General features: G+C 36.5%; 1 protein-coding gene across 1 annotated transcript in view; it reads right to left on the reverse strand.

The window, feature by feature from the left end:
- The window catches only part of HDAC9 (histone deacetylase 9), a 918,445-nt gene that overhangs the window by 220,175 nt on the left and 675,313 nt on the right, over positions 1-22,957 (reverse strand). Inside the window, exon 17 of the mRNA XM_054505257.2 lies at positions 15,500-15,607. Within this exon, the coding sequence (XP_054361232.1) occupies positions 15,500-15,607 (108 nt within the window). The remainder of the gene's footprint in view (positions 1-15,499; positions 15,608-22,957) is intronic.

The raw sequence follows: 22,957 nt of genomic DNA on the forward strand, positions 1-22,957 counted from the left end.
AACAAGACAAGAATGTCCACTCTCACAACTTTTATGCAACAGAGTCTTGAAATTCCTAGCCACAGCAATCACCCAAGAAAAAGAAATAAAAGGCATCCAAACTGGTAAGGAAGAAGTAAAACCCTCACTATTTGCAGATGACATGATATACTGTGTTAAAAAAAAAAAAAAAAAGGAAAGAAAAGCAAGTCTAAGTACTCCACCAAAAATTCATTAGAACTGATAAATGAATTCAGTAAAGTCGCAGGATACAAAATTAATATACAGAAATCTGTTGCATTTTTCTACACTAATAATGAAGTAGAGAGAAATTTAAAAAACAACCCCATTTATAATTGCACCAAAAAGAATAATATGCCCAGCAATAAACTTTACAAAGGAAGACCTATACTCTGAAAACAATAAAACATTGAGGAAAGAAACCAAAGAGGACACAAATGGAAAGATATTCCATAATTATGAAATGTAAGAATATTGTTGAAATGTCCATTTACCCAAAGCAATCTACAGATTCAATGCAATCCCTATCAAAGTACCAACAGTGTTTTTCAGAACTAGAATAATACTAAAATTTATACAGAACCACAAAAAGACTCTGAATAGCCAAAGCAAACTTGAGAAAGAACAAACCTGGAGGAGTCAAAATGCCAGATTTCAAGATATACTACAAAGCTGTAGTAATCAAAACAGTATGGAACTGGCACAAAAGTCGACACACAAAACAGTATGGACCTGGCACAAAAGTCGACACATAGAACAGAAAAGAGAGCCCAGAAATAAACTCATGCTTAAACAGTCAATTAACCTACTGTAAAGGAGACAGGAATATACAATAAGGAAAGGACAGTCCCTTCACTAAGTGGTGCTGGGAAAACTAGAAAAGCTATATGCAGAAGGATGAAACTGAACCACTTTCTTACACCATGTACAAAAATCAACTCAAAATGGATTGAAGACCTAAATATGAGACATGAAATCACAGAACTTATAGAAGATAACATAGGCAATAATTTCTTTGTCTTCAGCCTTAGCAACATTTTTCTAGAAGTGTCTCCTTGGGCAAGGGAAACAAAAGCAAAAAATAAACTATTGAGACCACACCAAAATAAAAAGCTTTTGCACAGCCAGAGAAACCATCAACAAAATAATAAGGCAATCAACCTAATGAATGGAAGAAGATATTTGTAAATGATATATCTGATAAGGGGTTAAGATCCAAAATATATAAAGAACTTATACAACTCAACATCCCAAAATCAAATAACCCAATTAAAAATAGGCAGAAGACCTGATTAGACATTTCTCCAAAGAAGACATGCAAATGGCCAACAGACACATGAAAAGATGCTCAACATCAAGAATCATGAGGGAAATGCATATCAAAACCACAGTGAGATATCACCTTACACCTGTCAAAATGGCTAGAATCAAAACGAAATAACAAGTGTTGGTGAGGATGTGGAGAAAAAGGAATGCTCATGGTTTGCTGGTGGGAATGTAAATTGGTGCAGCCACTGTGGAAATTAGTAGAGAGGTTCCTCAAAAAATCAAAAATAGAAATATCATATGATCCAGTAATTCCACTACTGGATATTTACACAAAGAAAACAAAAACATGAATTTGAAAAGATATGTGCACCTCTATGATTATGGCAGCATTATTTACAACAGCCAAGCTATGGAAGCAACCCAAATGTCCATTGATAGGTGAAAGGATAAAACACGATGTGGAATAAAGATACAATGGAATATTACTCAGCCATTAAAAAGAATGAGATCTTGCTATTTGTGACAATATGGGTGGACCTAGACGGTATTATGCTAAGTGAAGTAAGTCAGAGAGAGAAAGACAAATACCATATGATTTTACTTACATGTAGAATCTTAAAGACAAAACAAAGAAACCAACCAACAAACAAAAAACGAGACTCTTAAATACAGAGAACACTGGTAGGGGAGTAGGTAAACTAGATAAAGGAGTACAAACTTCCAGTTATAAAATAAATAAGTCATGGAAATGAAAAGTACAGCATAGGCAATACAGTCAATAATGTAATAATGTGGTTCAGTGTCAGCAGATGAATACACTTAGTGAGCACTGAGTAATGTACAGAATCGTTGAATCAATATGCTGTGCATCTGAAACTAATTACAACATTGTATGCTAATTGTACTTCAATAAAATAGGGGGAAAATATGAGGAAATGGACATATTAATTAGCTGGATTTGTAGTAAAAATTTCATTATGTATATCAAGTCCTCGTGTCTTTACCTTAAATGTATACAATTTTTATTAAAAATAATAAGAAATAAATTTATAGCACTAACTGTCCAGATTGGAAAAAAAAAAGAAAAATTTTGTGAAAATAAGTAAAAGAAATCTCATTTAAAATGGATTTGGGAAGCCCTGAAGGGGGTGCTCTCAGACACTACCACTAGCCCTAAGAAGCATACCTCACATTCAGAAAGGAAGCAGCTTACTTTACATACCCGGCAGGAGGAAGAATTTCTCCTTGCTCCACAACAGCCCAGCCAATGAGAACACAGCGAAAAGCCCCTCCCAGCTACCTCCTTTCCCCTATAAAAACAAGCCCCTCTCTTCTCTAGATTTGCTCCTGGTTTGCCATAGTTCCACTATCCCAAATCTCTGCTAATCCTGAATAAATGAATTTTGCTGGTAAAATAACTGGCTCTTTTGTTTTTTAAGGTCAATGGTCTCAAGTCTAGGACCTCAGCTTCCCCCTTATAAAAACTAAAACAAACAAAAATGAAGATCAAATGAAACCCAATGTAAGTAGAAGAAAAGAAAATAGTAACAATGAAATCAATGAAAGAGAAAACAAAGCAAAAAATATATATAAATTAAACCAAAGGCTGGTTCTTTGAGAAGATTGATAAAATTGATAAACTTCCAGCGAGGTTGAACAGGAAAAAAAGAGAGAACACACAAATTATCATTCTCAGGAACAAGAGGTGACAAAATTATAGATTCTACAGATAAAATAGTAATTACTTTGGAGAATAATTTTTCATTTTCTCATAAAGCTATACAAACATTTAATCTACAACCAAATTATTTCTCTCCTAGGCATTTACCCATGAGAAATAAAAACATATATCCAAAAACAGACTTGGAAAAGTATCTTTACAGCAACTTTATTCATAGTAGTCCAAAACTGAAATGAATTAACAAATTGCATTATATTCATAAAATAGAATATTACTCAGAAATAAAGGTTAACAAGCTAAACGATATATGGATATATGGAATAGCATAGATGTATCTCAAAAACATTATGTAAGTGAAATAAGCCACACAGAAAAGTCTACACACAGTATACTGCCTTATGTATAAAGCTCTACAACACGAAAAATTAGGTAGCTATGAGACTAATCACATCAGCGTTTGCCTGTACTGGAGAGCAACGACCAAGGCATGAGAAACTTTCTGATTCAAACATTTTATAACTTGTGGTGGTAACAAGTTATATATATCATACCCTTGAAAATCTGTACATTCTATTCAATGTACATTATATCTTGATTAAATAAATCATATTATCTATTTTTTTAAATGTCAATGATTACTAAACAGTTCACAATCATATACAGTGAGACTATTAAAGAAGGAATCTGTTTTGAATTTTCAGTTCCTGTTTGTGGTAAGCAGAAGTCCCCCAAACGATGTTCATGTCCTAATCCCCAAAATCTTTGAATGTTACCTTAAATGACAAAAGACACTGCAGCTACGATTACGATCAAAGACTTTGACATGGAAAAGGCACCCAGCATTATACAGGTGGTCCCATTCAAATCATATGCATTCTTAAAAGGTGAGGCTCTCTCCCACCCATGGTCACAGAGAGATGCAATGATAGAAAAATGACAGCTTGAGAAGGGTTCTATGTAGGGGCTACGTGCAAGGAACAGAGAAAGGCCTCTAGGCACTAAGGACAGGCCCCAGCTGACAGCTAGCCAGAAAATAGAGACCTCACTGCTCCAACAGCATGGAAATGAATTCTGCCAGCATCTGATTAAGCCAGGTAACTGTACAGGTCTCACTGGGCTAAAATCAAGGTGTCAGCAGGGCTGCAGTGTGACCTGTATACTTTTTCTGACCTTTAAGGCTGAAAATAACAAATGCGTGTTGACTTAGGCCACTAAATCTGTGGTAATTTGTTACAGTAATAATAGGAACTAACACACAAAGGAAACAGCATTATTTTTGTCCCAGTACTAACCTTTCTTTAGTCTTTGTCTGATATAGTCCACAGCTTTTCAGCTTTAGAAAGTTTCATCTTTTTAGATATTAAAAAGTCCAGCTTAGTCTAATTAAACTCTTTAATGTCACATATAATTTAAAGCTTTCCTCCACTGACCTGCTGACCCACAGAATCAGGGACCAGTAGTGGATTCAGTGTGTACTGAAGGAGAAGGCTATATAATTTGTAGTTTATTTGTTTTCCTTTCTTGCGCCACTACTTTCACGTCTAGCTTATGGATCCCCCAGCTCTGGAGAGTGGGAGAATAAAAAGGATAAAGGCTATGAGTTAGCAGAGCAATTTGGAGATCTCTTTTGGTTCTTTGAAAGCCCTCTGTCATGGCAAGAATCCAAATGCCTGTCCTTCTTTTACTGGGAACATTCACAGGTTCCTCAGAGATACTGTCAATGACCTCCATCATGCAGGGTTCACTAATGGAGGATTGTACTCAGCTGACCTGCCAAGCCTCGTCAGCTCCTCCTCACATCTCCAGTCTCATTCTACTGGACAAGGTAGTGAAGGAGATGGGAGATTTGCCCTGGAAGGCAGACCTCTTTGGTGAGATCCTTGCAAAAATGATTCAAATCTGGCTTTCATCCAAAGTGTCCACTACACCACAAGCGGAAAAAACCCTTGCCCCACCAACAGTGCCAAATATCACTGCAGCTGCTCACCCATCTTTCTTCAATCTGCCCACATGGCAGTTTCAGCCAGCTCTCCACTTAACATTCTCCAGGAGACAAACTTACGCATTCTTCTATCCTTACCCAGCTTCCAAACTCCTGATACCTATGTCAGGCTCTCTAGTGAACTTCCCCATGCCCCACCCTGGTAGTAGTGTAGAGTGATCCTACAAATTTCTATAATTCAACATGCATCAAGCTAAGGACTAAAAAGCCACTTCTTCCATTTGTAGACATAAGTGATTTCCTTTGACTCCTTCCCCATCTCTTACACATTCAGCTTAGGCTGGGGGAAGCCCAGGAAGGGAAAAGAGCAGAGCAGTCAAAATATTTAGTCCTTTTATTTTATTTAAGATTTTATTTACGTATTCATTCATTCATTCATTCATTCATTTAGTGTGAGTAGGGGTAGGGGCAGAGGCAGAGGGAGAGAGAATCTCAAGCAGATTTCGTGCTGAGTGCAGAACCCAACATGGGGTTCGATCTCATGATCCTGAGATTATGACCTGAGCCGAAATCAAGAGTCAGACGCTTAACCAACTGAGCCACCAGGTGCCCCACCTACAGTCCTTTTTTAAAGAATCTTCTGTTAACCACATCTCTTATCTAGTTTTTTGTTATATAAATAACCGCAAGCCTATTTGACTATATCTTAAAAAACTCATTGAAGTGGTTCTATCATATGTAATTAATAACCATTGTCCTCAGCTTGGGAACTTGGACAAAATTGGAGTCAACACAAATACTGCATTCCATACTTTATTTGTTGAATGATTTCAGGATGGAGAGTATGTATTTTAAGAAAGGCCAAATTGGTGGCAAACTGAAGTGGCAATGAAGCTTTCCTTATCTATTATCAGTATTTAATATAGTCGCTATCCTTATCCTGAAGCCCGTTAGAAACATACTTTTAGTTTTTAAAGATTCTATTTATTTATTTGACTACCTATGTATACAGATATATGTGTATGCTGTATAATATGTGTGTGGGTACACACTATTATTTTTCCTATGACCATCTCTCTAACATCATCTCCTGCGAGGACCTCTGCAGATAACTCAGATCCAGACACACAGGCCTTCTTACAGTTCCATAAACAAGTTAAAACTTATTTACTCCACCTGACAAGAGAGATTCTATATTTGCTTTTTTCTTTGTATGGAATATTCTTTCCCCACATCTCTACATGATTCTTCCCTATTTCATTCAGCTCATATCTCTCCCTGTCAGTAAGGTGTTCCTGAAAACCTAAGCTATCAGAGCCAGCCCTTTCCTTCAGGCTCCCTCTAAATCTCTTTCATGTTTTATTTTTTTATCCAAAGATATATTTTCACCTGAATTTGTGTCAATGTGTATTTGTTTATCTATTTATCCTTGCTCTCCCTGATAGAACCTAATTTCCCTGTCTTGGTATTTTCAGTATTTACAGTAGTTCCTAGCACATAATAGGTGCTTAGAACATATTTATTTGATAAATTAATGATTAGTAATTAAAATCAGCAACTTTCAGTCTGATGCAGCTGACTTATCACAAAGTATCATCATGGAGTTGCATTAAATGTCACTTTTGCTAATATATATTTTAAACAATTTGAGTCAGCAAAATCCACTACTGGATCCATGGTAAGCAAAATATAGAATATCAAAGCCAAAAAGAAGACATTAAAAACAATCAGAGAGAAAAAGACAATATCTACAAGAACTGCAACTGACTGGCAATTGATATTTTCCGTATCAAAATTGGAAACCGGAAAAGCATGGAGGATCTTCAAAGTGCTGAGAGAAACGGTTAACCCTGAACTACCTTTCAAGAATGAGGGCAAAAACATATCATAGATAAACAAAAAGTGAGAAATCATCACTAAAGAAAATTCTAAAAACAGGTACTGGAATAAAGAAAACAACTCCAGAATGGAGGTTTCAGATACAAAGATAAATGCAGAAAAAAGGAAAATGGTAACTATGTGGGCAAGTATAAAAAAACACTAATGGTTTAAAACAATATAATGTCTCATTAGTGATATTTTTTTTAAAAAAAGCTAAAATACTGAACTATAAATAGCATATACAGTTAGGACAGGATAATTGCCTTTAAAACATTCTAAAGTACTTGTACTGTTAGTGAGGAGAATGGAGAGAATAAATAAGTTTAGGATTTATTAAATAGGTTAAAATTTAAAAGACAATAGATAATGTGTGTATTTAAAGAAAACCAGAGGTTATATAGAATGAGAGAAAAACTCAATTGAAAACAAAGCAAGGGGGGGGGCCTGGGTGGCTCAGTCGTTAAGCGTCTGCCTTCGGCTCAGGTCATGATCCCAGGGTCCTGGGATCGAGTCCCATATGGGGCTCCCTGCTCTGCGGGAAGCCTGCTTCTCCCTGTCCCGCTCCCCCTGCTTGTGTTCCTGCTCTCGCTATATCTCTCTCTACCAAAAAAATAAATAAAATCTAAAAAAAAAAAAAAAAAAGAAAAAGAAAACAAAGCAAGGGGTGAGTGAAGGCAAGGGGACAAATAATAGGTCAAAGAGAAAAAAATGAAATACAAGGACAGAAATACATCTGTGTATACTACTAATGATGTTAAATAAAAATGAACTGAGTTCCCCAGTTAAAATACACAGATTACAAAACAAAATCCAGCGATGAGCTATTTATAGGAAACATACCTAGTATATATACATAAAAAAGAGAAAGTTTACAAGTCAAGGGATAGTAAGTGATGAACGAAGCAAATGCTCGGGGGGAAAAAGCTAGTAATGCTATATTACATTGTACAAGTATAACTGAGAACAAAAAACCTTACTTGAGATAATTGTTAAATATTAATAAAAGGTCTAAGAAGGATAGAACAGTATTAATTTGTCTGTATCTATACATAGACAACTATAAGGTGACACTTCATACCCACAAGATTGGCAAACATTTAAAAATCTGAAAATGTCAAATGTAGACAAGAGTGAGAACCCTGGTAGTCTGAAATTGGCACAATGACTTTGGTATTTGTTTTCTATGTGTTACCTTTTTTTGTTCTTTGATTCGTCCACTACTGCTTCTTTTAAGTTAAATACTCTATAGTGTACCATTTTAATTTCTATGTTACTATTCTTACATATTTTCTTTTATATTCTTTAATATATTTTTTGAGTTGTTTTCTTGCTGGTTGCCCAGTGGATTATAATTAACATTTAACAATCTAGTTTGGACATGAACCAAATTTCAGTAGTATTAAAAAACTTTGTTTTGGGGTACCTGGGTGGCTCAGCTGGTTAAGTGTCCAACTCTTGATTTTGGCTGATCCTGAGATCAACATCAGGCCCTGTACTCATCAGGGAGTCTGCTTCTCTCCCTCTCCCCCTCCCCCTGCTCTCACTCTCTCTCCAAATAAATAAATAAATCTTTTTAAAAAACCTATGTTTTTAAATGTGTATGTTGTTATATAGCTCCATTTCTCATGCTCTCCTTTGGGCTGGTATTATCATACAAATTACATCTTTATACACTGTGTGCCCACCAACACAGATTCATGGTTATTGTTTTATGCAGTTGTCTTTTAAATCTGCGAGGAGAAAAAGAGTTAAAAAAAAAATACAAATATACTATCATTTATACTTATTTACATATTTACTTTTACTGGTGTTCATTATTCATGTGGATTCATATGTTTCTTTGCATGTCTCATAATTTTATGTTAAAAACTGGGCATTTTAAACAATGTAATATGGCAATTCTGGAAATCAGATTTTCATCCCTCCCCAGGGCTTGTCACTGTGGTTTTTTGGGGGGGATTTTTTTTCTTTTTTTTTTTTTTTTAAGATTTATTTATTTATTTGACAGAGAGAGAGAGAGAGAGAGAGCGCACACAAGCAGGGGGAGCGACAGGCAGAGGGAGAAGCAGGCTCCTGCTGAGCAGAGAGCCGAAGGCAGACACTTAACCAACTGAGCCACCCAAGAGCCCCAGACTTATTTTCTTTATTGGAATAAAGTTTTACTACATATAAAATAACAATGTATACACAGATTATATGTCACTGTTGTTTTGCTTATTGCCTTTCCTGAACTAATTCTATAAAGTCCGTATTCTATCTTGAGTGAAGCAGTGAAGCCTCTGCTTGGTTAATTTAGTGGTCAGTAAATGACTGGACAGAAATTTCCTGAAATGCTTGGCACCAATGGTCCCAAGCCCTTTTTAAGAGGGTGTGTGTGTGTGTGTGTGTGTTGAACACATTTTTAATATTCAGTCAGGTGGTTGACAATTCTACCTTGGCCTTCATTCCTCTTTGAACAGAGTCTGAAAATCACCTTGAGATGAGAGCTGAGGGTCTTCTCAAGTCTTTCCTGAATGTGAACACAGTCCTATCACTCATGTGGCCTTCTGGATTCTTAGGTATCTGATGGGGCTCTTCATAGCCCTTAGCATATCTCATTCCCCGGTTTTTCCTTTGAAACTTTGGGTTAGTCTATTGTTTTCTCCACTGTTATCTACCACTTCAGGTAGCCATGAAGTTAACCAACTGCCTTTAATTTTTCAACAACTGCTTCCAGGGAAAAGCCTTTTCATGTCAGGTGAACTCCAAGTCACATTAAGTAAAGACAGCCTTGCAAGCAGGGTCTGGTACTGAAGCACCAGACAGGCCAAATAATGACAATTCTCAGAGAATGAGCCTTTGAAGAAGCTCCAGGCCCATTTTGCCCCCTCTGGAGACTGCCAAGTCACTGGTTTTCACTGAAAAATGCAGGCTGTTATTTGTTAAGGCTACTGTGGAGCTGGAAAGAGTAAGATGAGAATAGGGTGAATTAAACTACCACAAAGCTCACTGTTCTTACCAAGATTCAGCTGGTTTTGTTTTGAACACATGCTTCCTGAGTTGTTGGACAATTTTGGTTGATTTCCAGAATTCTTAAAAAATTTATCCTGACAAATTCTGCCAGTTTTGTCAATGATTTTATGGAGAAAAGATTTCAGAGGTTTAAACTGCCATTTTTTTGCTGATGTCACTGTGGCAAATAACTCTGGAATTCGACTTTACATTACTTACTGAAACTTACTATGTTTCTAGCCTAGGAGCTTGCCATTTCACTCTTAGTAATGCCATTGTGAAATAGCAGGCATATTAAAGACTATACATAGCATATTATTCAGAAGAGCAAAAACCCAGAAATCGAAATGTCCAACAGAATAAACAAATTATGATGTACAAGGGAATACTTCTCCACAATGAAAATGAATGAATCACAACTATATAAATTCATATGGGTAAATCCTCATTACATGATTTTAAGTGAAGGGAAAGAAATCTGAGGAATAATATATTTTATAATAAGATTCCATTCTTATAAAGGTCTCAACATATGGTTAAAACTAAAGAAAGGAAAAGAAATAATTTTAAAAATATAATAGATTAATGATTATTTCTGAGTCAGAAAGAAAAAAGGTAAGTACTGAGAGAACTTTAATAGCGTTAGCAAAGTATTATTTCTTAAGTTGGATGAAAGGCTCATAGGTGTATAGTTTATCATTATAGTTTGTAAGTTATTAGTGTAACTTGTCTTTTTGTATGTACTAAATATTTTATAGTAATAAAAAGAGAGGATCTAGACTATTTGAGATGGCTTTAACCTTTTTTTCCCCTTACATATTTGTGCTATTTCTATAGGAAATTCCTTATAGAGTAGCTGAAAAAGAACAAAGGGTTATGAGATTTACAGGCTTTGCAGTTATTAAACTGTACAGGATCTTAAAAAGTTACTTGATGTCTCTGAGCTGGTTTCCTATTGGTGGTACTTCCTTCAAAGGCCATTGTGAGAATTATGACAAATTACATGTAAACTGCCCAGCCAGGAGTAGGTACTCAATGAATAGTAGGTCTTATTAGCAACAAGACATTACAATATCTATTTAAACATTAAAGAAATCCATCCATCATTCAGATAATCAAGTGGGGTGGTTTTTTTTGACAAAAATTTCCACAAACAACTAGGGCAATTTTTATTTTTATGATGATATTATAGCATTGCTAAAATAGCATCAAAATGAATCCTCATAGTAAAGCCTGATAAGTGTTGAATCATTTTTTTCCAGCCTTACTGAGGTATAAATGACAAAATCTGTATATACTTAAGGTATACAACATATTTTACACCACTTTTTTGAACCAAGTATTGAACTATTTATAACTTGAAAAAATACTCATCTTTAAGAGATGTATCTATTTCTAGACATAATTTCGTAAATGTCCTATAGCAAATAAAACCATTTTGAGAAGTATTCTTCCAATTACAGTTTCCAGTACACCTAACATTTCAGCATTTTCAGAATATCTGTGCTCCTTAGTACTAGACTTTGAGAAATGGCCAATTTGGGCATCTATTGATTACAGAAATTTCTACTTTTGTGAGTGTTTTATACATGAAAATACACATGTATATATTGTTAAAAGCCTAGAAAACTTTAAAGTCCCCATAATTTCCACTGAACTCCAGTGAGCATGTCATTTCTACTGAACTCCAGTGAGCATGTCATTTCCACTGAACTCCAGTGAGCATGTCAAATGTGGCATAAAATATCATGTTGAATACCTTAAATATACACAAGTATACCTTAAGTATATACAAGTATAAGCATCAAGCAATAGATGTATCTCTAAAAGAGTATTTTTTCAAGTTATAAATAGTGCAATACTTGGTTCAAAAAAGTGGTGTAAAATATGTTGTATACCTTAAGTATATACAAGTATAGGCATCAAGCAAAAATTCCAGGTAATCAAATTTGTCCTCAGCATTTTCCTTTCTCATACACACTTCTTATCTCCTAGGTCCTCATTCTCTAAGAGTTCAGTGACCTAACCTCCAGCTGTCTCTCACTTCTAAGTTTAGCACTCCATCCAGGACCACCCTATTTGAAATAAAGCTCTTTTTTTTTTATTATGTTATGTTAATCACCATACATTACATCATTAGTTTTGTTTTTTTGTTTTTTTAAAGATTTTATTTACTTATTTGACAGAGAGATAGCGAGAGCAGGAACACAAGCAGGGGGTGCGAGGGAAAGGGAGAAGCAGGTTCCCCGCGGAGCAGGTAGCCCGATGTGGGCTCGGTCCCAGGACCCTGGGATCATGACCTGAGCTGAAGGCAGACGCTTAACAACTGAGCCACCGGGCGCCCACATCATTAGTTTTTGATGTAGTGTTCCATGATTCATTGTTTGTGTATAACACCCAGTGCTCCATGCAGTATGTGCCCTCTTTAATACCCAAGCTTTTTTTTTTTTTTTTAAGATTTTATTTATTTATTTGAGAGAGAGAGAATGAGAGACAGAGAGCATGAGAAGGAGGAAGGTCAGAGGGAGAAGCAGACTCCCTGCCAAGCAGGGAGCCCGATGTGGGACTCGATCCCGGGACTCCAGGATCATGACCTGAGCTGAAGGCAGTCGCTTAACCAACTGAGCCACCCAGGCGCCCAATACCCAAGCTCTTAATTTTTCCAGGCAAAATTAGTGTGGTCTCACAAAATAGAGAATTATAATATGCCAATGTTGTCTCATGAGGTTGTATTGATTTACTAGCACAATGGGGTAGAACATGTAAGAACTGAAAGTAGATGCTGAAAACCAAAAATGAAACACTGAAGTTTTCTTTTTACATCTCTCATCAGAGGCTAACTTACCAGTATCCTCAAATTAGCTTCCCTGTTTTCTTCATAGATCTGAATGAAGCGATGACTCCAAGACCATGAGTGTTAATGGTCCTGGCCAGCAAATGTACCAGCCCTGTCACATTGGAGTCTGGGACAGGTAGACACTGAGTGACATTTTTGGTTAGCTGGAGGTCCTTAAACATGGTTCTCTGTATGAGTTATTCACTGTGGCTGCAAATCATTTGTCACTGCTACCCTTCCCATATGGCATTCCCATAGGCCTTCCCAAACTATTTGCAACCAAGGGGCCCAGTCTCTTGACCTGTCAGCACTGGTGCCTTTGTTATGGTCCTGACTGTCTTGGACTTTTACTTGGTTTAACAATCAGAAAGATAAACCAGATGCAGTATCTCAAATATTCACCAAAATAAGTTGAAATTAGTTTTAAAATATCTACTATTTGGTATGCCATAGTATGTATTTGAGAATCAGATCTATTTGCAAATAGCTCAGAATATCAGCACCAGGGGCGCCTGGGTGGCTCAGTCGCTTAAGCAACTGCCTTCAGCTCAGGTCATGATCTCAGGGCCTTGGGATGGAGCCCCGCATTGGGCTCTCTGCCCAGCAGGAAGCCTGCTTCTCCCTCTCCCACTCCCCCTGCTTGTGTTCCCTCTCTGTGTCTCTCTGTCAAAAAAATAAATAAAATCTTTAAAAAAGAAAAAGAATATCAGTACCATGTACAACCTTCAACATTATAAATTCCACCCTGGTGATTTTGCAGAACAAGAAACTGAAGCCCAGAGAAGTTAAGTGATTTGCCACCAATGACATAACATTTAAGTAGCAGAGTTTGGACCAAGATTTCTCGATTTTTAGGCTGGCTCTTTTTCTCTATTCTTCTCTCTCTTTTTAACCATACCTGATGATTTGTCAACCAAGGGGGGAAAAGGGTTTGCATGAATTCTTGTTCGTAACATAAATAGCCAATGTTAGTACAGCTGGTGGTCACCATGTCCATGCTCTATGTTGTTGACCCTTTGTTTGTAACTGGCTATTTTAAATAACTACCTCCTAAAAAAACAATTAGGCTTCTGTTCAATACTCTTCGTATATACATTTGGCAATTCTGCATTCTGTGAAGTTAACAACAATGATGATTTTGAGTGTAATATGTGGACATTCTACTTGAGAATGTTTCTGAATCACTGATTAAACCCCCACAAAATCATGACAATTAGAAATTGTGCATGCTAACATAATCATTTTGTTATTAAGTGGCTCTGTGCCAGCATTATCTTTTTAAAATTATAATACTGTGGCTTAGCTGTTATATTTTTTTAATTCTTTGAAAATAAGACCTTCGAAGATCATTCTTTTAAAATGTCAATTTATTCCAGTGTTACAAATGACGTTCTCAAACAGGAATAATTATTGCCAAAAGTGCTACTGGCAGACAGCCAAAACCTCTCCATAAGGCTGATTCCTTTCCTCTTTCCAGTAGTTCATTACCAAAAGTAAAGACTGAGTAGTATGCACCACATTAATGACCCCATAAATCCCTTGAGATGAGCAATTAATGTCCTGATGTTGATCAAGTCAACTACACATAAGGTGTGCATATATATATTTTAAATACAGCTCACCTTTTCAAAACTCTATTTCTATTGGTTCTGACTTCTCAAAGAGTTAAAGTAAAGGCTTCTGGGAAGACAATATATTGTAAAGTATACCTTCCTACCCTGCATTTTTTTTTATCACAAATGGAACAGTCATGGGCTGTTAAGCAACTTGGTTAAGCAACTGCCTTCGGCTCAGGTCATGATCCTCGAGTCCCAGAATCGAGTCCCGCATTGGGCTCCCTGCTTGGCAGGGAGTTTGCTTCTCCCTCTGACCCTCCCCCCTCTCCTGTGCTCGCTGTCTCTCATTCTGTCTCAAATAAATAAATAAAATCTAAAAAACAAAACAAAACAAAACCAAGTGGGACAGTCAGGTGTAACTGAATCAAAATTCACTAGATAAAATGAAAATCCTAATTAGATTTTACTTTAGATTAACAAAATTTGTGGTGCCTGTTGTTAACATTATATTTCCCTTGTCCCTACGATTGCTAAAAATACCAAATCAAACACCACCCAGATTTCCTTATGAAGTGTGTGAACTAGTGCATTAAAAAGTCATGTTAGCACCAACAAAGTTTATAGGGGCAACTGCATTCAAGACGCACATGGCATACCTTTAAATAGCGCTGTTAAAATACCAAATAAAATGTCAACGTCTGTCAGGTCTCTGGCTTTTATAAATTGTTTAGACTGGGAAACGTTGGGGTTTGGACATTGTTCTTTTCATATGATGTAGAAAAGAAGAGACCGTAAAAAGAAAAGAACAATAAAGCGTAGATCATTTTTGAAGTTCTTTCGTGGAAAAACATACCCTGGATCATTACCCTTCTAATCAACAATTTCCTTCTTCCTCCCAGTTCTTCCCGTCTGGTATTTACCTTTCTCCCCTCCCCCACCCCTCCCCTCTCTCTGGGTGGTATTCTGAGCTTATACATACTATTCAGTAATCATATTTTTTAAATTGCTTAAAAAGAGAATCCCAGGAGGACATGACAGACATGTATATACTGGGTATTTTTAACCTGGACCATAGCTTTACTCACCATTTCTGTGCTCTTAAAAACACACCAGAGTGCCCTGACCGCAGTTTCCCCAAGGAGAGGAAGGCCTTGTGAGCAAGATCAGCTACTACCTACCTACACGCTAGTTATTATCACACCTTAGTGGCCATCTTCCTGCCCTCTTCCCTCCACCCCTTTCCTTTTATTAGCACACCACACTCCCCACAATTCCCAAACAACAACATCACTGTTTCAGCTTCTTCTCTGGATTTCCCACACTTAATGCAACCCAGACCTCACCTTCAGCTCTCCTGAGGCCACTTTGGAAGCCAGCTCGATGACACAGCCAACAGCCATGCGTGCAGCACCGGACGAGTGCAGCTCATTCCAAATGGTGTCACTGTCCACCTGAGCAAACAGTCAGCACAGCGCGAAGAGAGAGAGAGGGAAAACAAGAAGGAGAACGAATAGATGAAAAAGGAAGGGCGGGGGAGGGGAGAAAGGAAGGGAGAAAAAGCAAATTTGTGAGGAAGGGCTGGCAGGGTAACAGCCTAGGTACAATAACATTAGTCTTCCGTCCCAGCCAGTTGAAAAGACCTTCTGGACACAGCTTTGCTTATGCTTTTTCTCTATACTGACTTCTCCAATGGAAACACATTCCTGCCATGCCTCACTGCCATTCCCTGTTTAGATTTCTCATTACAAACAGCATTACATAGGCCGGATCTGGCTTAGTTACAGGCCTGCTAGAAACCAGGCCCCAGTAGTAGATAGAGTAAAAGCTAAGAGCACTTAGCTATACATAAAAATCGGATTTGCAAGTGCTAGAGGGGAAAAATTCAAATACCTTTCTGGCTGCAGGTTTACAGGGAGCCAAAGACAATTATTAGGTAAGTAGTAGCAGCAGTCAGTGAGTAGGAAGTAGCAACCACAGTTCAGGTTCTCTACCTACATGGAAGGAGTGTGTGGTCCTCACACTTAAAAACATTCACCAAATTCAACTGCAAGGAGTAATTTGATTTTCAAAGTAGAAGCTTAAAATTTCTAACATTTAGTACAGTTTAGCGGCTGGTCTTAATGTAGACTGGTATTATTAAAATTGGATAGGCCATTAAAAATACATGGCTGCTTCTATAAGAGAACATTCTTATGAAAACAAAGCATAAACCAATACTTTTTATTTACCTTTATAAAACACTATTTACTCTCTTTCATGCATGCAGTAAGATAAAATGTAACAAGGACAGGAAAATGTAATAACAGTGGTCTATAATGATCATATGTTACATATTTTTATGTATAAAATATTTCTTAATATAAAAAAACAGAATCAAATGGTAGAAGTCTCTAAAGTTACAACACATAAATTACCTGAAGCACTAGGAAACGTAATAAAAAATTTGTGACTGTGCAAATAGCAAGACTTCTCAAATGTTGTAAAAGAAAGGAAATCCCACACAAAATAAAGCTGTTTTTTTTTAAAGAATTAAGTTAAAGAGGCCTAGTGACATGGAACAAATACAATAACAATTATACATATTCACAATGCACTAAGCAGTTTCCTAAGCATTTTAACATGCCTTTTCTCATGAGATCCTTACCAACTTAAACTCTGTCAAGATCAATGAATAAATAATAAATGAAAACAGTAAATAAATACATAAATAAATAGAAAATTAAGATCTTTTCAACAACAGCATAGTGGTGAAGAGAGACGTTTCTGAATCGTATTGTCAGGGTGAAGTTACAGCTTCACTGCTAAAACCTGACTGATGGTAGGCAATTAATTAATTAATGTCTCTCTGCTTTGGTTCCCTTACCTATGACACAGCAACTTTTTAAAGTACCATCTGCGTATGATTTTGGTGAGAATTAAATGAAAAAGTGATAAGCAAATCTTAGTTACTACTATTTAGGCTACTATTACACCCATTTTATAATGTCTAACACAGAGTAGAGGCCTTATAAGTGTTTACTGAATGAGCACACTGTGGCTTAGAGAGGCTACTCAGCTGGCCCAAGGACCTTCATAAAGAACCCTGACTCTGACATCACATGTCTTTCTACCACAGTCCTGAAATAACTCTCACTTTCTAAGAACATTAAGCCCTTGAAATAGTCAACATCATCATGGTCAACACTACCAGCTAAAAAATAATCATCAAATGGACAATAGAACCTAATCATCTGCCCTCCAAATTAAGTTTTATGTTTACTGAACAATATAAGCACTTATCTGAGCTTCATATAGATATATCCTTGAGGAAGATGGTTGCTCAAATTGCAAAATGAACACCAATATTTACATTGTACTGCATAGTTTTTAGCCAATTTTCAACTATTGCAAAGCTATAGGTGCCATAGAAAGTCCTCATTAATCAGATTTAAAATTATTGGGAAGGCAAGCAAACATAAATCAATAAATCCCAAAGACTTAATCGGTGAGTCAAAATCACATATAATTCCAAACCCCTTTTTATTTGACTTTGGAATACACTGTAAGTTTTTTCTTAAAAAAAAAAAAAAATCAGAAAAATTTCTTCCAAAAAGCTATAAACATACACTTGATTAGAAAAATATTCCAACACCTAGGAACAACATCTCTTTAACCATAATACTAAGGGGCATTAGATAGCCACAAATAACTCAAATTCACCTTTTTGTCTATATCTTTCTATCTTCTTGGAAGTATTCTTATAGAGGTAATACTCTGTGTCTATGCCATCAATTTTGGTGTGTGAACCTCTACTAATCAAGATACTTGTGTTTTTAAATTCAGCTAACATTTGTTAGGTACCTACTATATAACAGATGCTAAGAGTTATAGTATATGGGAGTTATTTTTATCATAAAGATATGATTATTGATTGAAAGAATGCTGGGCACACAGATGCTCAATGGAATGGATACTTGAGATTTTGACTACATCCAAAGTTCAGGCTTATCCCTAAATAGGTGCTCTTTAGGAATCTATGAAATTTATCATCCATTTATTTACTTATATTTAAACATAAAAAACATTTAAGTAACTTTCAACCAGTTTTATGTTTAGTTTGTAACTATATGGTAATAATAGTCAAGATTTTGCATATAATCTATTCATAAACAGGTAATTGTATGTAATTCTGAATTTATTAACAGATGTTGTCTTAGCTCAGCTGCCATAACAAAATACCATAGACTGAGTGGCTTAAATAACAGGATTTTATTTCTCCTAGTTCAGGAGGTTAGGAAGTCCAAGAAGGTGTCAGCCAATTTGGTTTCTGGTTGAAATTCTGGTTCAGTTCTCATCCTGACTTGCAGATGTCTACCTTCTCACTATGTCCTCACATGGCCTTTCCTCAGTGAGTGCACGTGGAGAGAGACAGATCCCACTCTCTTCCTCTTCTTATAAGCCCACCATTCCTATTAAATTAGGATACTACCTGTATGACCTTAATTACCTTAATTACCTTCTAAAAGCCCTATTAAATTTAAATCACATCAGGGATTAGGGCTTCAACATATGAATTCGGGGGGAAACAATTCAGTCCATAGCAAGATTATATCCGAAAAACGTTTATAAGTCAATTTATAAACATATTTTCCTAAGATATTGTGTTCAAAGGGTCATTAGCTACCAAAATTAGTTACTAAAAGTTACCCACATGTATTTGCCATGTTATAGTTTAATAAGAGCTCCAATGGTAAGAAAGCATGCATGGCTCATGAACTCTCCTGACTATAAACTCTGTCACTAGAAGAGACTCCCAAATCCACTTCCTACTATTCTCAATGGCAAAAAGTATTTCTTCTGCTGTTATGTCCCTCTTATTGGTTGGAGAGATTGCCAAAACCTTTCCCTGTATTAGTGATAGTGTCAAGAATGTCACTGTCATATGAAAGCTCTGATTTTAACTGCTGCAAGAATTTCTGACAGTAGAAAAAACTCTAGGTAAGAGAGGATGGTTGACTCCACTAATTGTTGGTGGTTCTTGGCATGGAATGGGATACTGAGTGGCTGGAAAAGAAGGAAAAAGAGCAAGAAGGATTAGATTTAGATGGATATATGTAAACGGGATTAAGGAGCTAAAATGGCAATACGATGATGGTGAAAGTTGGGACCAGAAGAACTGTAAGACAGGTGCTCTAGCATTTGAAAGTTGAAGGTAGAAAGATTAGGAGAGTGACACAGAGTTGGCTCTGGATATGGAAAATAATTGTAAACAATGTAAATTGTTTAGATTAGGCCAGGAAAGGGGAAAGAAATGGTAGTGGAGCAGAAAGCCATTCTGCTGACTACACTAGCTGGTTATTAAGATCTTGCTAAAGTTGTTAAGACATGCAAAGCAAATTTTTAAAACCAAACTACTATAATTTGAAAAAAATCAACGTGCTTGTATCTTTTTTCTTTCCATACACCACATTCACTTCTCCTTAGCCTGTCCACCAATTTATTCTTCGGCCTGATACGTGTGTGTGCACAGCCATGCACACATGTACATGTAAATTAGGAGGCAATGGTACACAGACTAAAAGGGAGATTAAGATTGATACAAAAGAAATGTGAAGAAACTGACATTCAAAATAGGATTTTGCATCAGTACACATAAAAATCTAGATTTCATGATCAAGTAGGATTTTTTTTCCCCAAATTCCTTTATGTATCAAGAACTAAGCCAGTGGTCTCAGATTATAGTCTTACGTTAGTGATAGCATCAGGACAATGCTACCATTGCCTTTCTGACACTCAGCAAAGAGACTCTTTCTACCTATGACAACCAGGCCTAGAGCTTATAGATTTAGCCTTTAGATAGGATACAATAAGAGGAAGAAAAAGCCAAAAGCCATCCCTTCAGGTCCGGAGAGACTGGAGAAAGGCAAACCAAAGGCGCAGCAGAAGCATCCCACCCGAGAACCCTGCCAGGCTTCATCTTGCAGTGAAATCAGGAGAAAATCAGCTGCTTCTAATGCTAGGCAATCAGGAACAATAAGACGCACCAGAGAAATTGCCACAGAAGCCTGACTATCCAGAGGAGAGCATGAGTGTCAAAGGACCTCATCAGGTCTCCATCCCTCCTTCGGATACCCAAAAGCCATCTGGAAGAAGAAGCTGAAAGACTGAGCAATTACCTAAAAAGACTGCATCCAATAGTAAGTTGATCTTGAAGTTGATCTTGAAGAGATGGATATATTAGTAATTGTGGAGAAGATCAGTGTAATGAGGAAAAATAGAGCATATTTATCACACATATGAATAAACATGACTAATTCTAATTTTGTGTCCCATTTTTAAGGTCAGGAATTTACTCTGCTGGATGATAGGGAAAAGGTCTAACCAGGATACTGCACAGAAGTCCCAAAGGATATGCTGTATACATGGCTAGTGCCATATAACTGTATTTTAGAATTAATGCGGCAATATACAACTTACTGCCCCCCTCAGAATTCATCTGGAATTTTTACCAAGCTTTTGCTTACAGAGTATTCTGAAAAACAGTGTGTTTTCAACTTCCAAATATTTCTGTATAAATGTACAAAACATGAAGGCAGTTTTAGTAGTCTGCTGAGGAACTGTCCAAAGAGGCTTTGTTTTATTGCCAGAATTAAAATCTATCAATTTGAAAACAGTCCCCCAAAAGTTCAACTCACTTATAAACATGTAGAAGGGTCTGGACCTAACATGTGTCCAAAACTGTGGTTCAGAAATGTTAGATAAGGCTGTCCCATAAGAAGTCTTTCTGTGTTAGGAATGAAGCAAATGTGGTGAGATAGGATGGAAATATACTCTAGGATAGAGAATTATACAAGTTTGGCCCATAAAAAGATTTAGTCATCAGAGGAGGAAGCACAATTCTGAAAACAGTACAGAGCCTGGAACTGAGATCCTCCTAGCCTATATTTCGAGAGCTTCATGTCTATTTAGTAGAGTAACAAGGGTAAAGGGATGGAGAAGGCTGTAAGTAACAACTGAAATAGGCAACACATTTTATACGCTGTTAAAAAAATGAGATTAAAGTAAAATACTTTGGTATCAATTTGAAAAATTATGTTAAAAGATGGAGAATGTCACATTCTCCACTTCATTATGGACCTCAGAGAATCCAGGGCAACTGGCAATGTGAAAACCCCAGGATAATCAAGCAGAGGCCAGTGGGACTCATCAATAGGAAGGAAGGAAGGAAGGAAGGAAGGAAGGAAGGAAGGAAGGAAGGAAGGAAGGAAGGAAGGAAGGAAGGAAGGGAAGGAGGGAGGGAGGGAAAAAGGAAGGAAAGAAGGGAGGGAGGGTGGGAGGGACAGAGAGAGAAAGAGAGAGAGAGAGAGAAAGAAAGAGAGAGAGAAAGAAAGAGAGAGAGAGAAAGAAAGAAAAAAAGAAAAAGAAAGAAAGAAAAAAAGAAAAAGAAAGAAAGAAAGAAAGAAAGAAAGAAAGAAAGAAAGAAAGAAAGAAAGAAAGAAAAGGGAAAAGGAAAGGGAAGGGAAGAAAGAAAGGAAAAAAGAACAAGAGAGAGGAAAAAAAGTCCAGCAATTTATAAGCACAGAGCAATTATTCATACTAGTCTCCTAAAATAGTTAGGAAGATGCTGTCTCTATGGAGGCATAGAGGTAGAAAACAGTGTAAGGGCCCAAAAAGGACCAGTTACGTAACTACTTATAAAAACTTAGCCACTACGTAATACTATTCACATCTGAAAGAAGAACATCATGTTGTAATCTCTATATCTATAAAAGATAAAAAGGAGGACTGCTGAATCAAACCTGATCTATGAAACATGAATGGCGGAAACAATTCATTCACTTGAGTCACAGCAGAATGCAATTCAGAATATACACAGAGGAAGTGATAGAAACCTAATAAGGACATTTCAGGTTTTTTATTTTTATTGTATATTCCCTTACTTTATAAAGCTCTGATCTTTATTATTTATAAATAACAATGACAATAATAATAATGATCTCATAATTATAGAGTACTTATTAAGATCCAGGCACTATGCCTAGATACAATTCTTACAACAACCATTGGCATAGATGCTATTATTAAGCACTTCTGTAATGAAATTCAGAAAGGTTATTTAGCTAGTAATTAGTGCAGCTGGAATGAGAACTTGGAAAAAAAAGAGTATAAACTTTTAATCCATATTGATTTTTTTATGCTAGTAAAATAAAAATCTAAATAAACTAAATAAAAAACAAAAAGATTCTAATTTTATTTATAGAATCAAAGATCTTCCTACTGAAATATATCAGCTAAGACCTGATAACACCAATATTTTATCTTTAAAGGTATTGAAATTCTACCATATAAAATTGCTAAAATATTCAAAAAATTCAAATACCGCAAGTTATATCTGGAGTAGTTGGGTACTTTCTAATTTGTTTGCCATTATACTAAAGCAGTAGTTCTCAATGGGGGTGCTTTTGCCCACCACCTCTCCCCACTCAGGGGCCATTTGGGAATTTCTGGAGACATTTTTGGTTGTCAAGACTGAAGGACCAGGTAAGCTTCTAGCTTCTGTTGGGTAGAAGCCAGGAACGCTGCTAAACATCTTACAGTGCAACAGGACAGTACATGAAAGAAGTATCTTGCCCAAAATGTCAATGCCAAGGTTGAGAAATCCTGCCCTAGAAACACTGAGACCCTATATATAACAGTGCTACCTTCTTCATATTGGCTGCTAGAAATCTCAAAGTAAAATTTGTGGTCCTTGTCTAGTAAAAATAGTAGCTATTATAACACACGCTTTATATGCTAATCTCAGTCCTACCTCATTGTATTTT

The sequence above is a fragment of the Mirounga angustirostris genome, unplaced genomic scaffold (genome assembly GCF_029215605.1).
Source record: "Mirounga angustirostris isolate CCGP_5_RB_7025 unplaced genomic scaffold, mMirAng1.0.hap1 SCAF_12, whole genome shotgun sequence".
Classification (NCBI taxonomy): domain Eukaryota; kingdom Metazoa; phylum Chordata; class Mammalia; order Carnivora; family Phocidae; genus Mirounga; species Mirounga angustirostris.